We start from the raw sequence: 27,376 nt of genomic DNA, 5'->3' as shown, positions 1-27,376 counted from the left end.
TGGGGTTTTTCCTTCGTTTTGGTGGAGTATTGTTGTTTTGTTTAAGATTGTGAAGCTCATCATTTCCAAAATGGAATTTTAATCCAGATACAGTCCATCAGAAAAACTCTTTAATAATCTCTAGAGTGAGGCAGGGAGCTTTCCAAACCATCATAGAAATGTTGAAGTTTTAAAATCTAACCAATGGCATTGCTTGCAAAATTGTAGAAAAAGAGCTTTTCTTCATCAGTTTGGTACAAGTTTTTTCACCTTAACAAATGACATGTCCAGCTACTGGTGTTTTTTAACCGTATCCATGTTTTTGATAAGCCTGTTGAAGTGAATGAGTGCTTCCTCTTACAATACTGTTAATGAGTTTTGGATCAAGTCCTTGGAAAGGAGTGACTCATTTTTCTGTCTTCTTCAGGCTTGATGTGTCAACTTATACATATCTTCTGTTGCAAAAATAAATATTTTAAGTAACATGATAAGTAATATGGATAATTATTATTTCACTGATATATGATTTTTCTAACTCTGCATGATATAGCTTGTTTCCTTTGCATTTAAAACTGAACTGTCGTGAAGAAAGAAAACCCTGAAAACCTGTGTATACAGGCACCGTTTCTGAGGAAATCCTTTCAAAACAAAGTTACAGGTTAGAGATTAAAACCCAGATTCAATTTTGACATGTGCAGACCAGAAAAGGAGAGGTGTAATTTTACATCTGTATACAGTATTGAAAAACATCTTGTCCTTTGCAACTAGATGTCATCTGAGGCTTTAGAAAATAAGTCTCTGTGCTTTCTTTTGTATTCAGTACAGAGCTATTTCTGAAATAAATTTGATGAAAAGTTGGAAAGTGATGCACAAGTTACCCTTTTTTCCTTATCTTGGAAGTGACTTGTCCTGGTCACCTCAGGATGAAAATAATGCTTCTGGCAAGTATATATATATACTTTATATATATATATATATATATATATATATATATATATAAATACATATATAAAGTATCTGGCAAGTTCATAGGTGCAATTCAAGGAGAAAAATCAACCATGTGGAGGGCTTGAGAGGAGCAGAAACTGTGCTCTGAATAGAAATAGACATGACATAGGAATAGTCTCTAGCTTTGTGTGCCTTAGGCACAGACTTAGGCTTCCCCTTGAGCGCCTAAGCTTTCCTTTGGCCACAGTGCAGCCATTGCAGGTGGCCATCACAATGAAAAAGGCTTCAAGTGTAAATACAGCACCAGCTAGGTTTAGCCGTTAGTTAAATGACTGTAAAACCTCTACCGTTAAGCCTGGCTTTGCCTTGAGTCTCTAGACAGGATAAAAAGCAGGCTGTCTTACCTTACCGTGAGATTTTACATGGTTTGAAAACATCTTTCCTTTTCCAGCTGTGCAATCCTTTAATAAGCCTTTGTCTGGTCTTGCAGATTTGGAAATCATTTTCAAGATTAGGACTTGCATCATACCAGGCACTTACTGAAATAATTGTATGTCCATGGAATCCCTTAATTAAAAGGTTTTTACTGCAACATTCTTTGGTCACCCCTATGGATTACATGGTGTCATCTTGCCTTCAATACCTTTTCAGGAACACATAGCCAGGATGTTTTCACAGGCACACATGCACACATATTATTCCTGAACTTGTGCCAGTTTTGCAAATTAAAAGCAGACATTTTAGCATTCTGTGAACTTTTAAGTAGCTTTTGTCCTGGAAAAGGAAAACCAAAAGTACTTGAAAGAGTGCATCACGGATAAAATAAGATGGCAGTATACAGCAAAGGGTGTTAATTACTGAAATGAGGAGAGAGGTTAAGAGACTTAGAGCTTGTTTTAATTAACTGTTTGGTTCCTAGTGGCTCTTCAAGGCTCCAGAGCATCACCTTTAAGTACTTAAGTCATTCCCAGGATGTAATTTGCACTACAATTAACTCTAAAGGTTTAATAACCTTAGTGCCTGTGCCTCTGAGGTTGTGAATAGGTATCAGGATTCCTAGGTTCTTTAAGTTGCTCACAAAGTCTTGTCAAAGCTGATCCATTTAACCAGAATGGAGCACAGCACTCTTAAGGTGACAGACTCGTGCAGTCACTGTGTCCCTGCATTTGGAGTTTGATGGATTGCACATGGTGTGTTTGTCATTTGATCAAACAAATTTGAGTCTTAGCTCCCAGGATCAGTTTCCAATTGAATGTGGAATGTAGGATTTTTTTAAATTTTATTTTATTTTAAAATCTTTGCCTTGATGTGTGCTGTGATAGTTACTCAGCCCAGGCCAGTGATTATTGCAGAGTGTGTTCTCTGTAAGAATGAGTACTATTCCTTTCAGCATTATAAGTAAAATTGTCTATTTCTCTTCCAATAGGAAGCAAATACTTTGTATGAAATGCAGCTTGCATAATTTAGCAAATGTTCAGAAATGGTCATTTGTTAATTGCCGTGGGTTTGCTGAGGGGGAGAAGAAAAATGTAGAAGCAAAGGTGCTTCTACACCTTCTATATGTTCTACATGTAGAACAAAGGTGCTTATCAGGTCATAACCCACAGCTAAATAAGTCTTTGGAGATTTTGACCTAAAGAAGGTCTTTCAAGGGATATTTACCCAAAAGGCAATATAGATGTTGCTTCTACTACCTTCTGTTTGGCTGCCACCATTATAAAACAGTAAAGACAGTAGCAAGAAGGGGTATGATGGCTTTTCTGTTGCCTCTCCTATTCACTCCTGTCCAGCTGCCCTGTGCTCTGTATGGAAGATTGGCAGGTTCCACAGATCATTTCACAGTCACTTCCCCGGGAAGAAGCCTTTTCTTTGTCATCTGCAGCTATGCTCCTCACTTCTCCCACTGTGCAGATTCTATGTTTCTTCATTCTCAAGGGTCCAGAAGTACTTCAGATGCTGGTACCAGTCCAGCAAAGGCAGCAGGCAGCCAGTAGAGTATGCTGGAAAAAACACCGTGATGAAAAGATGGCAAAAGCCTACTCAGCTTGGAGAAGAATTAGGGCAAATAGATTGCAGACATTTTATGATAAGCTCAATCTACCTGCCAGATATTCAACAGCCAGAATGGACAGGAGCAGTTTCGTCTGCTGTCTTCTAATCAGCCTCATTTTCTTCTGTCACTCTAAAATCTACTGCAGATGTTCCAACCTTCTCACCCAGAAACAGTGCTGACTGCCTGGTGGAGTGTGACCAGGTTCCTTGAGAATGAGAGAGCAGCAACACAGATCAGTTTCATCAAACAGGAAATTGGTTTCTTCTGGTTCTTGTTGGTGTTTTGATGAAAACAGAAATCAGGACTTTGCACAGAAATGGGAACGTCTTCAGGCCAAAACCCTAGGGTTTAATTTGTTACCATGCAAAACAAAGCCAGACCAGCAACTCACACTTCCAGTGCAGATGTTTTAGTAGGGCTGACATCTGAAGGTAGTTTGAGGAGTTGAATTTTTCTCCCTGTCTGAAATCTATTAAGTATAAATTGTTTTCCTCCACAAGAATGGGAAGAATGAATGGACCTTTTTTTTTTGGGGGGGGGGGTAGGTGGGGTAACATTGGGGTGGGGGTGGAGTTGAGAAACATTGATTTTACAGAAGTGTGTGTAATATAATCAATTGGTCTAGTTATAATCATGTTGTTTAGTTTGGACCTGACAGATCTGAAACAAAACCCAATACAATTAAGCACTAAGTTGCAGTTTTTCGTTGTTGAAAAGCATAGCGGAATGGCAAAATCTCTATCTGTGTAGGTGTGTGCAGCTGTATTGATTTTATGCAGAGTTGCACCCTATTGTGACAACCTAAAATCTGGCTCCTTCTCTTGGCCATGAGGCAAATCTGCTGGGTTTTTCTCCATGAGAGCAAAAGAGACATTCTGAGGATAGATAAAAAAATAAGCAGATTTTTGGCCCCAAAAGTTCAAGCAAAGGGTGTTCCCTTGTAAATGCCATAGTAAATACCCATGCAAAGTTTCCATCTTCTTCTGGTGTGTAGTTTGTTTCTCAAAAAAGAATGCCAGAAGATAAAGTACAAGAACTTTCCTACATTGGGGCTGCTAATGCTGCATGGTTTTTTTCTCAGATCATTGCTATTAATTCCAGCCTGTTTTGTTGGCTGGGGCTTCATGGAATAGTCTAGAGTATAACATTCCTATTACTATTCTCAGGCTTCTCTTCAGCTCCAGTTTTTGTGATTTTATGACAGAAAAGTGCTTGCTGTATTCTGACTGTGTTCCCCTAGAAAAACTCTTTTATCTGGAAATACACATAGGTGGTATTGAAAACGGCTAAGAGATAGAGACAGGAAATGCCAGTGTTCTGGTGAAATGCAGAAACACCTACATCTACACAGGCTGGGAATACTCTTTAAGTCACATTAATTTAAAGGCATATATTTATATTCTGAGTTTAATGTCTGTAAAAACACCTGGAGCTTTGGAGGAAAATGTTGACCCGTTTTTTTTCTTCCTGTGCCTTGTTTCACACTTTGCCCATCTGCTGCCCACAGAGCATCCCACAAAGCCTAGTAGGTCTGGGAGCAGCAGTCTGCTAAAGCCTGCTGCAATAACTTTAGCATCGTAGGAGACAAGCCCAGTGGGTCTTAACAGTAGCGATGGTGTGTGTACTCTGGGGAGTCCAGGCCAGTGTAGAGGTACTCTAGTACCTTTAAATACAGCAGCTAACTAATTTAAATCTTATGCATCTTTTTTATATCTGTGGCACAGAGGTGCCGTAGGTCTCAAGACAGACGGTATGGGAGAAAGGGTTGCATGCAGGAATATGAAGTGCTGCAGAAGATGCTCTTTCAAGTAATTGAGTTCACAGGACTAGGTGTTTCGAAGTGCAAAAAGGAGAATGGAGGGCTTAGTAGCCTTATTCTGAGGAGTCTTGGTATCAACACAGAACATAAGGAATGCTTGCCAAACCTTGTGATTATACACCAGAAGAGCTACATGTAGTTTCTTTTGGACTTCCATTACTATCTGTCTCACAGAAGCATTACTTTGTACACCTAAATATACTCTGGTCCTTTAGACCTGTCAGCTTAGCAAAGAAATATCACCTGAGGTGCAAATACATAGGTTCCCTCTTTTGAGAGTTTATGTCTCTGCCTCGGCATAGTAAGGATCAAAACATGCTGTCATTTGCAAATTCCTTCACTTCAATTTTTATGTCATAGTGAATTGTAGAGGAGTAAAACACGTATGTAAATATTGCTCTTTTATTTCTGAGTGGAAATTCAAAATATAATGCCTTACAAAATACAACACCATTTTTAAAACATGGCACTTCTGTGAGTACCCATATTCTTCCTGGTTAGCCAAAAACACTTCAAAAAACTGTCCCAGTGGCAGTGCAGGGGTGGTGGTTAGGTCATGGCATAGGAGTACACAAAGGCAAGGGCAGCTGGTCTTCACTAGTGACTTGATTTCAGCAGTGGGAGTAGCAAAGTTATATATGGCTTTTTTAGGTGGACCAGTAGCCCACCTTGTGTCCACAGTCCCAACTCATGAGAACAGAAGTAATGTGATTACAAAAAATGAGGAGTATATCAGACTCGGACACTGAGGCACCATCTGCCAGTGTCTCTTCAATGTAGCAGTAGCTGAGGGTTACCTACATTCCTATTTTTTCCACCACTTAGCACTGACGCTCCTTTTCAGTACTTATCCATGATAATGGTTGTCCTAGCCTAGGTGCCAGTTTGGCCTAGAAGCAGTACTAAGCTGTGCTATGGCCCCAGGAGCACAGTTTGCATGGCCCTCAGTTCCATTTGACAAATGAGATGTTACGTTCTGCCAGCCTCCAGGATTCTGCTGTCTTCACTGTCCTAATAGCTTTTCACCATCACCAGCAGTTCTTCAGCAGCTGCCTGAGCACTTCCCACTATGTCACAGGCAAGATGGCAAATTGTACCCTGAGAACATAAGGGAAGCCCCTTATTGTACTTTGGTTGCCTCACTCCTTTTTAACTACCTATCCCTCAAGATGCAGGTAATAATTACAGCTGTTACTTGTCTGGTTTTTGCCTCAAGGCTGAAGCACAGACAAGGATGAAAGCTAACAAGTTCAAAGTCTGTGAATGTGATGCTTCACAAAATTGCCTGTAATGCCTTAAATTTCACTCCCAGTGATGCTGGTTTAATTTTTTTTCACTGCTTTTAAGGTCATTTTTGGGAGGCCTCCTGTGTTGAAATAGAAAGTGCAGTGCCTCATACATTCCTACATCAGAGAGATAGTTTGTCATCTGTTGCTTGCATCCCTCACTGTTTCACAGTCTGCAAAAGTGCAAGAAATTAGCCAAGAATTTGGCTCCAGCTCAGGAGAAACTGGGGTATTTTTAGACAGCGTTAATTATCTGTGAACCTAACTAATTGGAATCAAGCGCTGTTTAGGAATAGAATTTCTAGTTAAAAATCAGTGGGTTTAATAATCATAAGTCCTAGGTCCATTACACAGTGATTTAATTGTTACTGCTGCTTGCCTTTTCTTCGGTTTTTTTTTTTTTTTTTTTTGCTTCAGGTTGCAGTTAAGAATGTTTCTCCTCCTTATTCTCCATCTCTGCAGGTGTAGATGGCCTTGTTTATGGCAGAGGAGATCAGAAAAAAGGCATGCATTTAGAAACAGTAGGACCAGAAGTGTGGCAGACCTTTTTCCTCCTGAAACATACAAAGGATCTCTCACTGCCCTTTAGAAAAAGAACAGGTGATTCTGCTTCTCCAGGGTGTAAAAATACCTTTGAAGCTGCAAAGAGGATACAGAAGTGGGACACAGAGCACAGTTTCACTTTGTTGTACCTTGGGAGTTCTTGAAAGAATCTCACTCTGCTGTTTCTCTGCTCCCTTTCTGGCAGCAGCAGCAGACTATTTCGTTCTAGTTTAAACAACTGAACTTCACTAAAGCCTTCAGATGTTACAGGTTGCTACTTTAGCAAATGTTTGGTCAGTACTGATAGCAAGAAGAGGCCTTATGAACACATGACTCACAAGCCAGGGATACCTACTTTATGAGAGAGCTCCTGCATTGCAGAAGGTTATTTGCAGAGAGGCTAAGCAATGAAGACCAGGTCAGTGCTCTTCAGTGTGGGATGCAAACATGTTGTTCAGAAATGTTTTAATGGAGGTTCTTGACGGAAGGAAGCTTTGTTAGACAGAGGAGTAAGGCTTTGTGTAAGGTTGTGGTACTGCAACGTAGTATTTTTTGCCTTTAATCTTTTTACCATAGCTTTTGGAGTAGCAAAGTTCACTTCCTTGGCAGGCACAGGACTTAGTACTTAAAACATGTTGCTTCAGTTCAAATCTGAGATGACCCTTTTGCTCGCAGCTGACTTGCTTTTGCAAGAGTCAGATCCATCCTTAAGAATTTGCTTTATGGCTTGCAAAGAAATGAGAGAGGAGAAGGAAAGGGAAAATGGGGGAAATGAAGTGAGAAGCAATCACTTTTCCAAATGTTTCTTAAGCAAGCAGCAGTTAATAGTGAGCACAGTTATCTAGTTGTTCTCTCAGTGCTCTTGCTTTCTGTAAACAAGACTCTGTTTTGATCTGCATATTGAGATAATGTTGAAAGAATTCAGGAGATCCTGTCAGTTTCCATAGGAGTTTTGCATGAGGAATGGAGAATGGGATTTATGGCATTTTTCACAGTAAGTCATGGGTATCAGTAGTGATTCCAGGAATCAAGTAGAAACTATAACATTGAGATTACAACAGTTTACTGAACTCTGCATGGGGATAGCTGAGCTAGTTTCACAATATGTAAAAAAAAAATAAAAAAAATTGGCAAACCAACCACTTTTTATTGTCTGATTACTGGCCTGAGCCATTGCATGTGCTTCAGTTCTCTTAAGTTAATCAAAAACTGTCTGACTTCTACCCTGGGCTGCTAAGTAAATAAACGTGGAAATAGTGACATATGTTCTCCATCTGCACAGTCATGTGCTATATCTTCAGTGCTCAGAAATGTTACTTAATAGGAGTATAATCACTGTTGTTGAAAAGTATATTTAATGATAAAAATAAGGGATGTGGAAAAGAGGCCAAGTTTGGCACCTAATGCAGTAGTGACAGTTTATTGAGGGTCTGGCAGAAATGGCTTCACTTTCCTGTTTATAATAGCTTTTACTTGCTGCATTCCCCATCTGTTATTCAGCAACTGGAACTACTCTGATCTGCAGAGAAAGGAGACAGGAATAGGTATCTTTTTTTTTCCTTTTCTTCATGATCATATATACTGACAGCTGGTGAGAGTGGGTGTTGGAGACAACAGCAGAAAGGGAGCATTTCATATTAGACTAGGAAATAATTCAGGACCATACAGGGTTCTGTTAATATTTTGCCAGAGAGCATATTCACAATTTGTGCTTGGATGCGAAAATCTGAGGATGTGGAGTCTCTGACTTCCTGGATTCCTCATGCAACTTGCAGTTCTCAGGAAGGCCAGTTTACTGATTTAGTTTGACCAGAGAGTCATTTTTAGTTACACTTTTAAGTTCCAAGAATCATTGAACACAAAACTGTTCAAGTTGCTGAGCAGGTGAACACAATGGATATGGATCTTGAACCACCAGGCATATTCTTTACTGCAGAAACCTATCAGTGTTGTGAAGCTTGGGGTGCTTTTGTTGACTTCTAAACTCTAGTCCCTAATAATTACCTTTCAAGGTGTCCCAGGAGAAGGTGATCTGCTGAGTTATCTCTGTAACTCGAGGCTGTTGCTCCCTGCTTCTGGAGTAGAGTGTAGGCTGTGCTGAGCAAGTGCTGCCTGAGTTGTGGTAAAAAAAAAAAAAAGCATGTCCCAAGAGTTGTAGACAGTGGAGCAGATTCTCACTTCTGTCCATCTTTCTCTGGGTGTAACAGATCAGGAGCTGTTAACCAATTGTTTTTTACCCAGCCCCATCTCAGATGTCTCTCAGATCTCCAAGTAGTCACTCTTCCCAGTTGTGGATAAAGGAGGACTATTTCTTGCGTGCCAGTGTGTGCATCTAGCTCACGTGAAAGTTAACCAAGCAGCCCATAGTGCAGCCCAGATGGAGCTTTTTCACTTTTCTGATGCATGTAACTAACATCACTGGAGATTTGGTCTACCAATAATTTTGGCTCTTTGGGCATCTAGTCCAACCTGTTAGGGAGGTGATGGACTGGTGGATTTGTTGGTACAATGAGTAGTAATGAGAAAGTAAGAAAAAGTATGACATGACTTTGCTCCCTGCATCTGATTTGAATCCCTACCCTGCATATTCATCGTTTTCTTGGCCCTCCCTTTTCCTCCTTTACCCAGAATCCTTTTTGTCAGCTGAAAAGAGGAGTTACTTGTTACATGGTACGATGGTTGAACCAGGCCTAGAGAAAACTGGGCCTGCAGTGCCTTCATATGAGACAGGTACTAGATCTCTGAAACAGCTATTTGCTCATCTCTGTGTAGCACAAACTAATTAAGATTTTGGGGTTCTTTTTAATGGCACTGGCTTTACTTCAGCCTGTCTGTATTTTTTTACAGTTTTGTAAAAGCAAAAATATAACTTCACAGCAAGTATATTAAAATCGCAAATAAGTGCACCTAGGACAGGATGGTGATGTTCCTTTTCAGTGTTGATGAATTTAAATAGCAGGAAGCTATCCAGAGATGCAAGTAATTTTTAACAGTACTATTTAGAACAACATGTGCTGTCACATCAGCAGTGATCAAGGTTTACTGAGGAATGTGTGTCTGTGATTATGGTGAAGACCATGTCCAGAGAAGCCTACTATATAGTAGTTCTGCTCTGAGCAAAGCATTTTCAGAATTTAATTTCCACTTGTAATTAAGGGTCTGATGGTGTGCAAACTTTTGGACCCAAAGTCTTCACTTGCATGTAAACTCATAAATAATCTCTAGTTGAATGGCAAACTTTACACAATCAACTAAGTTTCCCAGAAGGACCTTTTTGTATTTTCAGAATTCGTTGTACACTTTTAGCATGATAGGTTTTAGAAATATGCAGGGACATGAGGACATAAATAAGTATCCAAGCTCTAAAATCAAAAGTGCTGGTATAAGCTGATATCCACAGCTAATAAGCATATTTATGTTTGTGTTGGGTATGCCCTCCGAATGTGTCACTAAGGCTAGATTTGATGTGTATGCAAACAGCTCACCTATAAACACTATTTAAAATGCCAGTGAAATTTAAGCCAAAATAGCTTCATTTTAATTCAGTACATGAATGCCATTTGTGTGTATACAAATTGCACAAGTTGTCAGGATATATCTTGTAAATTTGTGGCTTGAAATGAAGCATTGGTAGGCTTCTTTTTAAATTACAATACAGTACATGGAATCAGAATTTTCTTTTTTTATTCCTGAGTAAGCCCCATGCTTTGGAGACAAAGAGAGAAGTTACCTTCTGTAAAAGTGTACATGGTAGTCTTTATTTTTATGTTTGTAAAACATTTAAAATAGTTTTCAAAGCTCTGTGTCCTTGCAATGGACATGTGTGGTTGAAGGATGACTCTGTTTAAGGCAGTCACCATGTTTTTAACATATATTAGTTGGTCTGCTTTTTATAAATTTTAAAACTGGGCATAAATGGTTTCTTTATACATTCCCAGTACAACTGGTATTACCAAGGAGGATATTTTGTAGTCAGAATCATTGCTTTGCAGTGATCCTGTCTAAATATGCTAGACCAGGGGTCCTTGAACTATGGCCCATGGGCTGGATACGGCCCCCCAGGGTCCTCAATGCGGCCCCCGGTATTTACAGACACACACACCCCACCCCCCCCGGGGGCTGGGGGGGAAACCAAGCAGCCGCAGATGGCTGCCTGCCACTGCATCCGCGCTGGCCCCCTGGTTAAACAGTTTGAAGACCCCTGTGCTAGACCCAAGCCTACTCAAGGATGGTCAGCACAGTTGTGGCTCACAACCAGATCTCCCTGTGAAAGAAGGTCCTTTTTGGCATCCTAACTTTTACAAGTTGTCATATCTTTTGGGCTTATATACTTCAGCAGGCAGATTGTTCCCCACACTGGGTATGCTTCAGGTACTGAGATAGGATGTTCACCCAAGGGACTACATCTCCTTCCAGGCAACTTTGCAGTTCTGTCCCATGGGAGAGGATCCAAATTTCTCATTTTTACTGTGAACAAGTTATTGCTGCTGAAAGTTTGTTGTGATTGTTCAAATTACTTAAAGATCTAGAGCTAGATCATCTGAAAGTGGCATTCCAAAAGCTGCAGCCTACTTGGTAGTAGAATGTTACAGTTTTGATACCTGAAAACTCAATAAAAATATTTGAGTGAACCCTTCCCTATGTATCATATCTATAGCTAAACTTTGGACTTATTTCAGCCTGCTGTCCCCAGTGAGAGGAAATTTGTAAATCTAATAAAGACATGGAGTAAAATACATGTCTTCTCTGTTCCTATTTGATGTAGCTTGTTAAATTGCTAATCATGTTGCTGTGAGAAGGGTGTTTAAGGAATACTGACAAAGAGCAGATGGATGAGCAGGTTCAGTGTTTGAAATTAATGCAGAGCACATGCTGGGGATAACAGGAAATACTAAAGACTTAGCAAATCCTTCCCTGATCTCCACAACTTAAAGGCAAGCTCAAGGTTTTCCTTTACAGTTCCTTTCTTTGTACAAGTCTTACATGTCAAATATTTATTTAACTAAAGCCACATCTTTGCCTATTTTTTGTAATCCTAGCATGCTCCTGACTCATGTTTTCTTTTTATGGCACCATACATGTTGCAAACTGCAGAAAGGTGGATTACAGCATCTGCCAAAGGTTTAGATTTTTTTTCTCCTTAGCTTTCTGAAGGCATTTCATGGGCACAAAGTGCCTGTTCTGACAAAACTACAATATAGGAGATTTAAAAAAAAAGTACCTTCCCAGATAATTTAAATGTGACAAGAGCTGTAGCTTCTGGAGGCAGTCTCTACACTAGAGACCCAGAGCGTGGAAAGTCTTTGAGAAGCACGCTTAAAGATCTTCATGTTCAGGTCCAGTGAGGTACATTCCAGAGGCCAGGGTGGACTGTTTTTCTTCTGGCCCAAGCTGAGTATTTACTGGCTTGTTTAAATTCCAGGAGAGAAACCGACAACTGGTTGATTGTTTGGTTTAGTAGAATAGACCTGAAAATTACAGAATCCTGTATTTTTGCAGATATTCGCAGAATACAGTATTTACAGCAATAGCCAAGAGTTATCACTATGAAATACATGGACAGGGCAGGGACTGCTGAGTTTCGTGCAGTCATGGTTTCCATTATGCTTCCCATGTTATTCATGTTCTTCCCTTGCAGAGGCCACTCGCAAATGAACTGTGCAGCAGCAGAAGAATGTTTTTTTGAGGCAGGAAGGAGGGTTGGGCAGCACTGCATGCTAGTACTACAAGACATCCCGAAGTCTTTCTCATCTGCAGCAACAGGTGGAAAAGCGTCAGGAAGTCTAGCTGCTTGGTGTGGAACAGGGACCTCTGTTTCTTCCTTGACACCATGCATTATCTTTGTAAAGCGTATTCTATTTGGTAGGCCATTGTCACAGGGAATACATAACAGCCCCTTGTTCCTAGTGCTGATTCTATAGAGGGTACATGCAGGCCTTGGACAAATCTGATTGTGTAGTACATTGTCATAATGAAAGACACAGATACCAGGGTAGAAAGATGCAGCATACGGTAATGTACTGTAACTTCTTTGTACTTCCTTCCTCATGAAAGTTTTTTACTTCTATTTAGTCAAATAACTAAGCTTTATATAAAGGCCCATTCATGGCGGCAAATCTAAAGCATAGCTGATGGCAAATACACCTACCACAGCCCTTTTTTCACACACGTGAAGATCAGAGTGACATATTTTCTAATTTTCGTGTTATTTTTGCTGTTGCCAAGGCGTAAGAATCTTTGATGAAGTAAAGCAGAGGGAGAAAGAGCCCTCATCTTCAGGCTGTAGTTCTCCTCCAAGGGCATAAATGTAAGTTAATTTGAGGGTTTGGTTGTCCTGATGTTGTGGACTATAGTTTGAAGTAGTTCTAGGCACACAGTGGATCTTCCACATAACTTCCAATGAATGAATGAAAGTACAAGACCGCATATGCCAGGTCAAAAGATCCACATCAACAAAAATCTCCTGTCCTAGTATGTTGAGTAACAAAAACTGAGGAAATAGGGAAAGAACTGAATACAACACCCAGTAATTGTTGTTCAGAGATTCTGTGACCTGTGGATTAAATCATTTTAGTAGACACCAGCAAACCAAAATAAGAACAGATATTCATGGTATACTCTCTGACTGTGGGACAGGTTTACCGCTTCCTTAGGCTGAATGTGTATCCGTGTAATCAGTGTCATAAAAGTAATTACAGTAGCGTGAAATCAGTTTGATTAAATGGAAGACTAGGCTTTCTTCCTCATTTATAAAGTTTGAGGATTGAGTTATAAAGTCTATTTATATATTTGTAATTTGCATCATGGTGTCATTTCATTTAGGCTTTACATATATGGGGGGAAAATGAAAATTAGAGACTACGGTCATCACAGTAGCAGTGTATGAATAGAGCTCAGGTTGATGCAGGAGACAGCAGGATATTTTCTATGTGATTCCTGCCATATCCCACAAAAGATAAACCATTAATCGGATCCTTCATTAGCATCAAGTGTAGAAAAAAATGCTCATGCCAGGGATTACTTAGTATATGTAGTTAGCGGGAGAAATTATGCACCGAAGAAAACACAAAATCCCTCAAATTAATCTTTGAAATACATGGAGTTTGACTCTCCTCTGTCTTACATTGGAATCAGTGAAGAACAGTTCCATTTCAGTGACTTAGATACACCAGAGTAGTTGGAGAGGAAACTGAGCTTGCCTGCTCTCCCAGGATTTTACAAGATTTACATTTTTAAATACATACAATTTGTACTTGTACATTCAGAGGAATAGTTGTGGTCCTGTGTCTGAGTAGAATCCTTTGACACATGATCTCTACCTGTTTAAATCCAGACTAGAGTCTTTATGCTGTCGAGTGGGTTCAACACCGCGTGGCTTAACTTTGCCACTGGCTTTAGTATTTGCAGTCTAAAAAAAGCCAAACTGGATAATACAGGTTAAGTGTTTGGTGAATCTCTGAAATATCCTTTGTTTTATGTTGTCACTTTTACGATACTAAATTCTTCTTGCTTGGAGATTATAATATGAGATTTGTTATTATTGTAAGCAGGCAGAGCAGAAGAATTTCACCTGAATTTGAAAGTGTCCTTTGATGTTTGGTGGACTCTCCTGATTTCCCATGTCTATTGTTCAGCTTCAGGCAATGTCTTAAACATACAGTTAATGCTATCAATACATATGTGTTGACTGAAGTGTTTTTATGTCTACCCTTTGGGTCTTTGTTTCTAGCAGACCTGTGTCATATTTCCTTTCTAGTGATTTCTTTTGTACACACAACTTAATTGTTTTTGATAGATAAAAGATTAAGAAAGTGTATTCCATTGGTGGCCTAAGAAGTCATCAAGCCCTGTAGTGCTCAAAACCAGAAGAGACCTGCTGGATTTTCTTCCATTTTTTCAGTTAGTTGTATATCCTAGGAGAGCATAACCGAGGAAGAAAGTGCAGGAGGCATGCTGAAGTAAGCCTGTATTATTTCTTTCCCATTTCTGATCAGAGGGTTATTGTACTGTCATTAACATGGACAACAGAATCTGCATGTTGGTGAGTATCTACCATTTCATTAGAGCAGGTTATTGTTGATGACAGCTTCAATGTGAGCCACCTTTGTGTGCGTGAGGGAGTTTGGGGCTTGTGCTTGTTTTAGTTAGCACACTAATCCTGCTTCCAGATATCCTTTCATTCCTGTATCAAAGAGGTAATCCTCTGGTGTAGCTCAGTGTTCACTATTCTGGTCTCAAGAGGAGAATTACGTTAAAGAATAAGCATTTCCTTGCGAACAATACGGTTCAAATACAGGCAGTATTTAAATCTTTTGTTGAGAAGATCATACATGCAGATATACATATAAGTGTCTTCTCTGTTTAAAGGCTGATACCGTTTCCCCATTTTAAGATTCTTGCCTTTTTTGTCATTCTTGACAGTGCTGGATTGATGCTTATTTACACTGGGGTTCATTTGTATGTGTTTTGAGCCTTTTTATACCATTGCATTGTTGGCAAGGGGAAGCAAACCTTGAAAAAAAATTAAATTGTTTTTACAGATTAGCACTGGAGAACATGATCTCTCCCTGCAGTCAGGTTTTGTGGGTATAAAGGGATGTTAGTGAGTGCAAACCGGTGACTAGAATGCAATGAAAATTTGGCACTGCTTGATTTTCTGAAGACACCCTAAGGAGACACATGTATGATCAGTCATGGATATGGCCATGTGTGCTTTTCAGAGTGCTTGCCCCTCAAGTTCTTTCTTGCCTCTGAATGCATCGCTGTCTGTTGACTTGGGCCATGCTGTAGTATTTTCTGGAGCAGGAGGGGATGGGTCTGCACTCTGACTGGGTCAGGTATAGACAAGTGCAGACTGCAGCAGATGACCAAAGCTCTGCTTTTCCATCAGTGATTTTGGATGGTTTTAACCTAAGCTGTGGCCATGCTAACCATGCTAATATGGCTCTGATGAAAATGCACAGAGGTCAGCATGCTTATGCTCTGTTCTAAAACCAGTCAGGATAGATTGTGTGATCTCACACACTTAGAAATAGTTCTGTAACCGAGTGTTATCTTGTGGAAATTCTGAATGTAGGTTGCGTAGAGTTTTGTAGCTAAATATATCTAAGGGATAGGTAAGGTCAATGAGGAATTCCAGAAGTCAGGCTTGGAGACAATTCTACATAAAAAGCCAGGATAGGATGTAATTCGACTTTTTGGAAAGGCAGTGGGAAGCATTTGAAGCATACAAGAAGAGTCAGGACATTTGCGGAAACTTGTCTTTCCCAGCAGACATAACCATTCTAACAGTATTATTTGCCTCCTGTTGCTTCACTGGAAAGAAGAAATTGTAAGTGTAGTTTCAGAATGAACAATTTTTGTCAAAGCCAGACTGATTCAAAGCCCTAAGTATATTACAGGGTTTCTTGTTAAAAATGCCCACATCATAGAAAGGGTGATTATTTTTATCCCATAGTTTTCAAAACAGAAACAGAAAAGAGCTGCTGCTTCTTCATCTAAGGTGAGGTTGCAAGAAAGAGAGAACTTAGGGGGTTTTTTTTGTTGTTTTGTTGGGTTTTTTAATTAAACACTTCTTTTAGATGTCATTTTTTATGGCGCTTATAGAACAGAAGAGACTGATTGACTTCAGCTGGCACATGGAGAGCCACTTTGTCATACAGTAGGTCCCTGTATGTACTTCATCACTTTGTGCTAGATAGAATTAGTTTTTAGCAAGCATGCACAGAGACTTCCACAAAGTGCCACAGGGAAGTATTTAATACCTCTGATATTTAGACAGTTTGGAGGTGATCATCTGAAGCATGAGAGAGTGTTTTGGAGAGATCTAATGTCCAATGCGGGATTTCTGCACAGAAGAGAACAAAGAAGCGGTAGCAGTCCAAAAGGAATGTCTTGGGTGGGAAAAGCAGATGAGCTATAGGAAAGGAATCTTTTTGCAGATGCTTTTCCAAAAGTCTCAGAACAAAAATGAAAAATTCCCAGCTCTAATTCTGTTTGGATTTTTCAGCCCTTTTTCCTTCCTGAAATGCTTTGATTTGTACTTATATCTTTTACTGCCTAGCTTAGGCATTTTCACTGTCTTTTTAAACATGAAATCTTTTAAAAAAAAAGATTTGTAAAGCCAATTTACAGCACACAAAATCACCTTTTAACTGCTAGCCACTCAGTTGCTTTCTTCAAAATAAAACTGCAAATTTTTCTGAAAATGAAACAAAAATAACATCTCTGGAAGCCTTTTGAAAGAATCTGCTCCTTCTGGAAAAAAGTACTAACTGTTCATATGGGTTGATTTTTTTTTTTAAGGTTTAATTCATAAAATTTGGCTTATGAAAGTCAATTCTCCCATGACAGGTGAGAAAAAGGAGGTTAAGGTTTCTTTTGGTATCGTTTTTTGGTTGGATTTTTTTTTCCAGTTGTCTAGAAAGCAGGAAGTTGTTTCCATTATTAAGACAAGAGTTAGAGTATGTTAGCAGTCACAGAACAAACAGAGCTGGCCCAATATCTACCAAAGAAAAGACTGATACTGCCAGGATCTCTGAACTCCAGGAAATATGCCTCAACAGGAGAGATTTTCTCCAGAAGCCAATCACATCTGACTATGTAAGGAGGAAGGCACTTGAGAGTGTTTACGGTTGGTCAGTTCTTTATACCACCCAGAGCTACACCAGATGGTACAAAGTGACTGTACTGAGGGGAGGAAATAAGAGGCTGACTTGCAGTCTGCAAGAGAAAGTGTGGCTATTAGGAAAATGCATAGACAGTGAAATTAATGAAATGAGAGCTTTTTTGGCTGGATTTCAGTGTTAATATTGCATAACCTTCTCAAAATATTTCCTGAACTTTCCTTACATCAGGAGGTCCTTTTTTCAACCCAGCTGTCTTTCAGTTCTGTTTCAAGTGGTAACCTGATCAAGCAATACTTCACTTTACCAGCACCTGTTGATTAGTCACTCCCCTGTTTCTTACATCATCCTTGTGAAATAAACGATTATGGTGGTTTCCTGGAGAATAGAATTCAAGGCAGAGAGAGATAAGACTCAGACTTATCCAACCAATCTGAAGTTCTCAGGTGAGAGGGCCTTTTCTCTATGCATTTTCCCTGTCTCTGAAGACATCTCCTGAATCTCTTTAGGGCTTGTGCGTTAACAGAGTTAAAAATATTAAATGGGATATAAATGAGTGCAAAATCTTCAAGGAGCAGTTGCTTTGATTAATTGCTTCATTGTTTGTGGTTTCATATATTTTAGCAAACGTAGTGTGTAGATCATGTATAATCACGATGTATAAATCAAGGGCAGGGTTTTTTGCTAGCTTCTGTTAGCTTGTTACTAGAATTTGAATGCATTAAATGTCAGTGAAGTTTTAAATGGCAAGGATTTTTTTACACCTCTAAATCAAAAATCTCTTCATGAGGTCAGCACAGCTTTTATTAATGAAAATCTGGTGTGTGTTCTGGGACTGGGCTTCTTTTCAAGAAGATTAATCATGGACTTAATATTGAGTCTCCAAGACAGTCACTGGAGGGACCTCCACCAACTTTGGTGGGCTTTATTCAACCCTGTAAGCATTCTACAGCACTTCAAGCAGAGAAAGCTCCTGCCCTAAGTAACACTGGACATATTAGGTAAAAAAAGTAGTAAAACAACACACCTGAAAAATTATGCTACCTGCGAAAGTTGTCTATCCTGAACTCCTTTCTGTCATGTTTTCTTTTGCTCAACAGCTTGCCCACCAGGAACATACAAACCTGAGGGTTCACCAGGTGGAATCAGCACTTGCATCTCATGTCCTGATGAGAATCACAGTTCTCCACCAGGAAGTACCTCTATTGAGGATTGTACATGCCGGGAGGGTTATCATGCTGTAGGACAAACCTGTGAAGGTAAGCGTTTCCATCTAGGAACGGAATAGCCCGGGAACGCACAATGCAGTACTGGGACAATGTTTTTATTTGTGTTTGCTCTGTGAAGTACATGTCAGCTTGCATGCAAGTTTTCTGTGTCATTCCAAAACAACAAAAGTACCAAGATGCAAGTTGAGTTGAAAATGAAAAAAACTGTTTTCCTTCAGCAGCCTATTGCACTCCAGCTAGCATCATAACTCTGTTGTGGTTGTTTAATTATTTAGTTGTTCACTGCCCTGAACTGAAGCCCCCTGAAAATGGTTACTTTGTCCAGAATGTCTGCAACAATTACTTTAATGCTGCCTGTGGGATCCGTTGCAAAGCAGGATTTGATCTTGTGGGAACCAGCATCCGGCTTTGTCAGCCAAATGGCCAATGGTCTGGATCAGAGGCTACTTGCAGAGGTATGGGTGCTGGGTGTTTGAAAAGTCTTTTTCTATTGGATTAGTTTGTTCTTAACAGTGGTTTTCTCTGCTCACTACATAGTTGGGCATGCAGATCTGATCCTGTTAACTCCTGTGTGAAAGAAAGTTCCAAAGGTAAACTCTCACTCCAATCACTGTTTCCCTCCTTCCTAAAATGGAAGGCAGACATCTACAATAGAAAATGCAGAGTGGTATTTACTAGGCAGACAGTTTTTTGCAAATGAATCTTCATTCTCTTTACGTTCTTCTTCTTTAAACCTCTCTCTACCTAATTTCTATGAATTTTGTATCTACATTATGTAAATCCAGTGAACCTACCAAGCAGTCAAATATATAACAAGACCTTACCACATGGATGTTTTAGAGTATCCACCAGTCTCCTGGCACAGATGGGCATTGGAGTTGGGAGGCAGTAGCAATGGAAGAATTCCATCTTGCTTTCTTCCGATTCCTTCTTTGGGATTTGGGCCTTGAGCGCAGTCTTCAGAAGAATTGAGTGGAGTTTCACTAGGGAACAACTGGTAGTATCCTAGAAGTTCACTGTAAAAGAATGTCAGCTGGAAAAGAAATAAACAGGTGTGAAAGGGAGGAGACAGGGGAAAGACCATCCTGAAAAACATTATTTCTCAAGCTTTTACAAGTACATAGGAACACACTTTTGTTATCACTTGTGTCTGCCTGAGGTTGGGTTCTTGATGATTTAGAAGGGGAGCAGCATCCCCATGTAGTTCTATCGGGTATGTCTTCCAAGGAGGGCCTAAAAAAACAGGTAGCAGCCCTCACCTCCTTGGCAGCTACAGGTTGTAATTCAACATGTTTAACTTGAGTTGAATGCACTTGACATTGGTAAACTGCACTGGAAGCTAATAAACAAGAAGTTTGTTTGAGTTCAGGGAAAGAGTCAGGATAGATCTCTGGAGGCATTAGCACTATATGCCACTACAGCAAACACTGAAGCCCTTAAAGAAATAGCAAGTCATGTTTCTGAAAGGAGGCATCTGAGATAAAGATCCATTGCTCAGGACATTCTTATATAGCAGTTCACTTGTGCTTACATTGCAGGACTTTCCTTCAGATAATCCTGGAAAACTTTTATAACTTCCAGTAACAGAAGGCAGGAAGAAGCTTTCAGTAGGAAATAAATGGCTGGCCAGTACCTTGTGGGTGTTGAGAAGCTAGACTTCAAGCTGTTGACATTCCAGCGGTCAAAACATAGACTGAAGATGCATGCTAGTTTAGGTAAACTGGGATACTGGGGAAGAGCACCTGTCAAATCTTGTCTGACAGGAGTCGCCGGTGCAAAAAATCTGGGGAAAGCTGCAGTCAGCCACAAAGAAAGGATCCTTCATCCTCGTTTTCTGTAGAGAAGTGGAAGATTTTAGTACTTGGAGAACTTTCTGGAGCACTTAAAAATATTCACCTATTGGGTGTTGGTGCACGTTCTTCCTTTAACAGGGAATTTGTCTGGAAGTTTGGGGAAAAGTCTGTCTTGATAATGAGTTAATATCCTTTGAAGCACTGAAAGGATAAGTTTTTGCTTTTCTTCTGCCATTCTTCATCATACTGAAGACTTCCAGTTAAAAAAAACACATTAAAAAATCCTACCTTTACATTTGCTGGATCTGCTCATCTCAATTCACTCAGACTGCGACAGGGAGTGAGATCAAAGCCACAGTTTATAGCTTTCTTGTTAATCCCAGGAGTATTTTATCAAATAAATTAGGAATGGAGAGTGAAGGAAAATCCCTTCGCACTGCTTTGGATTTTGACATTAAACACTCCTCAGTTGTTCTGCTAGCTGGAATCTGCTTTGTGTATTGGAAAGTGATTAATGCGGTCGTGTCATGCAATTAACAGTGACCCATGAAAAAAAAACAACTACAAAGCATGTATTTAATCCAGAAATATTTATTAAGACGTCTTACACCAGAGGAGGTTTAGATTGGATATTAGAAAATACTTCTTCAACAAAGGAGTGGTCAAGCATTGGAACAGGCTGCACAGGGAGGTGGTGGTATCACCATCCCTGGAGGTGTTCAAAAAATGTGTAGATGCAGTGCTTAGGGACATGGATTAGTGGTGGATTTGGCAGTGTTAGGTTAATGGCTGGACATAATGATCTCAAAGGCTTTTCCAACCTGAATGATTTTATGTTTCTAGGAGAAAACGCAGAGCAAGCAGAATATACCGTTGTTTTCACTGGCTTTATGGAAATACTTCTTCATCATGGAAAATACCTTATTCACAAGGGGATGGTTTTGTGTTTAATACATGGAACCATAACCAGAATGACATGGGCTCAGTTACAGGTTCCTTCCAGAGCCATACTGAGACACTGAGTGTTTGAACACTGAGGAGGCAGGAGCACTACAATTATGCATATTCTGGACCTTCCAGAAGAGATGGCTAGACTTACAAGGTAGTGGAAGGAAGTGCCTTCTCTGTAAGCACATTAACATTTCTGAGAGCCTACTCAGTGCTCTTAATTCATTCAGCCTTCCTCAATAATGCCATAGTTTGGTAGGATTTGCTTCCTTTTACCACAGATTGCGTATTTAAAGGCTTCCATAGAAACCATAAAAGAGAAAGCCTATTCTCTTCTGTATAAAGCATGTGTGATTCAGCTGTAAAAATGTTTTTCTTGCTCGTTCTACTACAGTTAAGATACAGCATATTAGGAAGCTGCTCTGATGCTCAGAATGCCTCGTGCAAGATGGAAGTTTCAAGTACACTTCCTAGAGGATGCTTGTGTATATGCAAGCACAAGAGGAATAGTACTTTCAGAGAGTAAATGTGAGACAGTGATAATGCAAAGATATATGAGGTACATCTGAATGGCTTTTTTCTTTCTTTCCTATCCAATACACATAGGTTAGGTTTTGCTACAGACTTTTTTCCATTCAAGTGCCACTATACCTGTTTTCAAAAAAGACATTACTTAACGTGTGGGGATTTTGTAGCTTAGAGGGGTGTGTGGTTATTGGCATTTATACAGCTGGCTTTCATTTGAGGAGGGAGCACTCAGGGTATCTACCCATTTATTAGTTTGAGGGCGTATAGGGATCAGTTCAGTCTGTGTGTCCACTTACAGTTGTGTCCTGTCTCATCAGCATGCAGAGTAAATAACTGCTAGTATATGTAGAGAAAGCTGCCAAGCTGACTTACTTCCAAATGCATTTGGAGAGGAGCTTGTGGTTTGCCCCCTACCTGGCAGCAGCAAGGATGGGTTAGTTGGTAAATCTGGCGTCCCAAACCACAGTGGAGAAGTCATCCAGATCTCTGAAGCCACCTGTCAGCAAAGCTTGCCCTGCTGCCAGCAAGGTCAACAGAAACTGTGAAAAATAATCCTGGGAGAATAGAGTTTAGGGAGCTGCAGTCTTCTTCATTATGCGTTTGAGCGGTTACGCTGTTTGCCATTGTGTGTTTTTTCTCCCCCTAATAACTATTGCGTATACCGAGCAGTATCTACCAGCTTCAGCTGAGGGCAGGGTTTTCAACCATACGAGTTTTCCGCTGGTTTTAGAAAATCAGTAGCTGGTTATTGAAGAGAGGCACAAATTATTGAAGAAAAAGGTGCACTAGGACCCCAGCAGGCATCTACACATTTGGGCTTGCTATCAGCCAGTTGTCATACTTGTATTATCATCTCATAGTCATGACCAGACAGTAGGTGGGTACAGCTTAGCTGTTGAAGGGACCCAAAGGCCAGGCAGTGTCTGTGTAGCTGAGAGTCTTGTCCAGAGGTGAAGAAGGGGACAAATGCGAAACCATACTGGCTGAAAAGGAGAGGTGGAGGCAGTGCAAAGGAGAGAGGTCGTAGTAGAAACCTTGAGGTTATGACTGAAACAAAGAACACAAATCCAGGCTGTACCAGTGCTACTACTTTTTTCTTCTGTTTTGGTTTCTTCAGCTGTTTTGGTACAGTCTTAATTACAGTATAGCTTTTTGTTAAATTGCAGCTTCAGGATTCAGTAACAAAACCATAAGACCATCTTGAGGATCACTGTCTGTGCCCCCCTTCCCTTTCTGCACACCTGTCCTGCAGAGGACTGCATTCTCCTTGGCATCACACTGCTTGCAGCATTTGTGAGACATATCAGGAGAAAGACCTCTGTGCTGAGCAGTGGCCAAGACTGTCTCCATGGGAAGCCCAACACTTGAAGGGTGTTTTTTGTCTCAGCGACAGCCTAATTTGTTCCTTTTCATCTCCTGTGGTCCTGTTGTCTATATCAATACCTTGTAGTCCTTCTTCCTCTCTCTCTCCCTCCTACCATGATGAATGCTGCCATTCTGATTTGTGGAGGCTCACGTGTGTCTGTGTCTACATCGATACACTCCAGAGCACCTGAAAATGTTCTTGAGCACTGGGACACTGTCATCTGCCCTGTTAATAAACTTTTAGCTTCTTCCCTGTGCACTTAGTCCATATCAGGCTACCAGCTGGAAATCCCCCAAAGAAGTCTCAGGCGTGGCTGGGGGATTAGAAACTTCCAGAGACAAACACTTTTCCACAAGATTCCATTTGCCTGTACCTATCCCATTTTAAAGGCTGATAGACATTACTAGCACAGGTCACACATTGTGTGCCAGATGCCTTCCATGGCTAGGAGCATTTCTGAGCACAATTAGTTTGCTAGCCTGGACTTATGTGAGCTTGGAAGCGTGTGTATATAAGACTGCTTCAGGAAGAGGAAGGCATCAGCTTTTGAAAAAATATCAGCCCTGTTCCAGCCCTGTTCCCTAGATCTGTACAAACTTCTGTAACTGGTGTACAACCCAGTAACTGTCTCACCCCTGAAAACCTGGGAAAACTAGTGCAACTCCACAGTACTGCAGAGTTAACTGGTGGGTTTTTTTCCCTTTGCAGTTCGAACATGTCCCAAACTTCAGGCTCCTGAAAATGGACACATTAATTGTTCAACAGCTGATATCTCCTATAATACAGTATGCTTTGTGACCTGCAATGAGGGCTATGAAATAGAAGGAAACACCAAACTCACCTGCCAGGGAACCTCACAGTGGGATTCAAAGGAGCCAAAGTGTGTGGGTAGGTATCTGATCACACTCTTGTCTGTTCGTGTCAGTGCCACCTATTTTGACATGCTGTCATGAGTGAGAAACTCTCCCTTTGGTAAAGCTGAGATCAGGATGAGGATTTTTCTGTGGATGTTTTATACAGGTCTTAGAAGTTGGGGAGGGGCAAAGAAATTTGTAAATGGAGAAAGGGGACATATTGTCATTGAAATCAAGCACAAACAGCTGGTAACTAAAAGGGTGTTGCATCTGGTGAGTGTTAAGACACTGTCACACAATGCATTGTAGGAAACATGCAAGTTGTCCGTCTATAGTGTGAATTAAATGTGAACAAGCAGGAGTTTCAGTTACCATCTTAAAGCTAAAGTTGACCTCCAAACAAGGACTAAGGTATGTTAGCCAGGCACTGTGAGTGCCAAGCAGAGATGTGGTAGTTGTCCCTTTTGCTGAACTGCCAGCAGGAAATAAGTTTAGGCAAGTTAAGGACCAAGCACCTCTAAATCAGGATTCAGAGGTCACACCACCTGTGCAGGGGTAGGTAAGCATATATTGCTGTTCCAGAAATGAAGGATTGTAGATTTCAGAAGTACCCACTTAGAACTATTGACAAGTATTAAATTAACTTAGAAAGGTAAGAGGAAAAAGTACAGTTGAAATAATTCCAAGGGTACAGAGCAAAGAAATAGCACAAGCTTGAAGTCCAGCAATTTGGAAGCCAATGCAGCACTGACTAAAGTCAGGGTGAAGTATATGTCACCTGGGCCAAGTAAATGTGATGCCAGTACAGTGACTCAACTTGAACCTATGGCTATGTTTTACTGTTCTACTGCAGGCTTGAAAATGTGGACTTTGTGTGAGACAAGAATAATTTTCTAATGGTAGATGTTTTCTCTTAAATGATGAAAATAATCCAAAAGTATTAATTTACCAAGAGAGTTTGTTAAGAGATCCTAATCTTTCTTCTCTTGAAGTCAGTGGAAAAACTTCAATTAACTTCAAAAGGAAGGGACTCTGAAATCCTGTTGGAAGATTATAATTGGAAGATTAACTGTATTCATCAGTTGAATTCATCCTTCCTAGCTTAGCATTTTGATTATTAAAATCCAGCTCTACTGTGTATCAGAAGATTTCTTCACACCATGGAATATTGCCTCCATTCCTGGATTACCCATGGCAATAGCTTATTTTTGCCGAGTCTGAAAATCTAGTATAAAAGTTACCTTTCATTGTCACAGAGGGAAGAGTGTTAGCTGGAAAATGTCTCTGATGCTTCTTCTTGTGGCTGGTGTTTAGAACAGGCTTGCTGGGAGTCTTGTTTAATATAGATGTGCTGCAGAATTTTATTCAGGGAAGGATGCAAATCAGAAGACTAAAACTGTGTCCTCAAAAACTACCCTTTGTACTCTTTTTCTGAATATTCATCATTATCGTGGAGGTATTCTCCATTTATTTTTAGTCTGTTCCGCTCAGATTATTTATCATGTGCTACATGACAGATAGGAGAAATTCTGCTGTATTTAAACATTTGTAATTGAATATTTATTAATTTACTACCCTTCTGTTACAAAAATGAAGTGGAATTGGATGCAGTATCTTACCTTTAAACAGATTTCTTGAATGAATCTCAGGATACTCTCCTTGCTCTTTTTCTGAATGCTAAAAGTAAGCGCATTAAGACTACTAAAACCATCTGTACTCATATAACTGACAGTGTATCATAACATAGCTTGGAATGTTTACAGTCACTTCTGAGAGTTCTGTTGTCAGTCGCTTCTGTGAGTTCTGTTGTCATATGCATTTTTTCCAAGAGACTAGAAGTTAATGCAAGTTTGGCTATTACAAATTTTTACATTTTTTTTCTTTTCATGAGAGATGCTGTTAGCAGAGTTGCTTTTGAGCAGGTTACATATGTAACAGATTGCTTACAAACAAAACATCTGCTGAAAAGGGATGCTTTGTTATTTGTCGAATTTGGGGGGGGGGGGGGGGGGGGGGAACCCGCCAAAACTCCACAGTCATGTTCTTGTGTTTGCTACCCCATTGGCAAAAGACTAATATCCAGCACGCTAAAATCAATGAATTTTGCAAGACTGTTCTTGCTTTGTTCAGGGATCGGTGAAGAAAGGTAAAAATACAGATGGCATCCAGGGTGTTGATGCCATCTAGTGCTGAAAGAATTAATACGCCATACGTCTGAGCGCAGCTGGCCAGTCCTTTCACTGAAACATTGTGTTTGCAAAGGGATTGAAGGAAAGAAGCATGATTTGTTTGGTAATCTTTTCATTTTTTACAATATTGAAGGCCCTCTTGATGTTGAGAATTATAACACGATGTTGTAGATCATCACAGGCAGTTGCAGATGAAAGCAGATTCTTGTCTTTCCTTAGAACTACTTTTTTTTCCTCTTTCTTTATTAATTCTTTATCCATGTGACTTACATGGAGATCACTCTGCTCCTCATGAAGTCCAGACTTCCTGGGTCAGCTTGATCAAATTCTGGAATTGAGCACAGTTAAAAGAGCTAAACAACACTGTCCAAAGGGGTTTTCTTTCTGGTAAAAACCTGTCCCACTTAGAAGATATTCCCTCAGGCTAGCTATATCAAAGGTTATCTTGAATGTTTGCCTAATGTTTCAGGATTGTGCTCTACTAGGGTTTTGCTAGTGTAGTTGGAGGTGTCTCAACCAGGAGGGCTGTTACTGATTCCTGAAGAGCTGTAGTTTTCTCTGGTTTACATGCTTACACCTTTCACAGCCTTTATTCTACTTGTTCCATGACCAGTATACATTTCAATGCTTTTACCTTGCCTTTTTAAACACTGCTTTTCCAATTTCTGATATTTCTGCTATTAGTCAATTACCATCCTGTGGAGAGCAACCAAAAGTTAGGGGTTTGGGTTTTGTTTCTGCTGGAGCTGTTTTACATTGCATAGCCAAGTGTCTGCCTGAAGCGAACAAATGTGTGAACATTTGTGATCTTTGCATCCTGTTTAAATGAAGTGCAGTTATTAATTGCTTGGACTTTAAACACAATTTCAGTATTGATAGTTTAAAAGGCAGGAAATACTTAGAACGTTTAGACTCTTCAAATTTTATTTCACACAGAAGAACCAGTTTTAAGTTACTCCATATTTTGGGGAATGAAAGGAAAAAGATATTACATGTTCTATATACAAATCATTTCCGTGTCATTAAAAAATTGCTAAGAGATGAACAGAGCTTTCTCTTCTCTAACTAGGCTGTTCTTTTTGTTCCCTTTGTGTAAAGACCTGTCTGATTTCTTCATTTGACTAGCTAAAGAGATACAAGTCTTCTCATTGGCTAGAAATAATGATGTATTTTTCTCGTGTGTTTGTCTATTATCTGTTGTAAGAAATACTGCTGA

The 27,376-nt window shown here is 40.0% G+C and overlaps 1 protein-coding gene across 1 annotated transcript in view; it reads left to right on the top strand.

The window, feature by feature from the left end:
• Positions 1 to 27,376, top strand: part of SVEP1 (sushi, von Willebrand factor type A, EGF and pentraxin domain containing 1) — a 128,684-nt gene that overhangs the window by 24,123 nt on the left and 77,185 nt on the right. Inside the window, exons 4-6 of the mRNA XM_055791245.1 lie at positions 18,354 to 18,512; positions 18,758 to 18,937; positions 23,826 to 24,005. Coding sequence (XP_055647220.1) covers positions 18,354 to 18,512; positions 18,758 to 18,937; positions 23,826 to 24,005 — 519 coding nt within the window. The remainder of the gene's footprint in view (positions 1 to 18,353; positions 18,513 to 18,757; positions 18,938 to 23,825; positions 24,006 to 27,376) is intronic.

Source organism: Falco peregrinus, chromosome Z, assembly GCF_023634155.1.
Source record: "Falco peregrinus isolate bFalPer1 chromosome Z, bFalPer1.pri, whole genome shotgun sequence".
Lineage (NCBI taxonomy): Eukaryota > Metazoa > Chordata > Aves > Falconiformes > Falconidae > Falco > Falco peregrinus.
The sequence above is the reverse complement of the archived record's forward strand: the minus strand, read 5'-3'. Positions and strand labels throughout refer to the sequence as shown.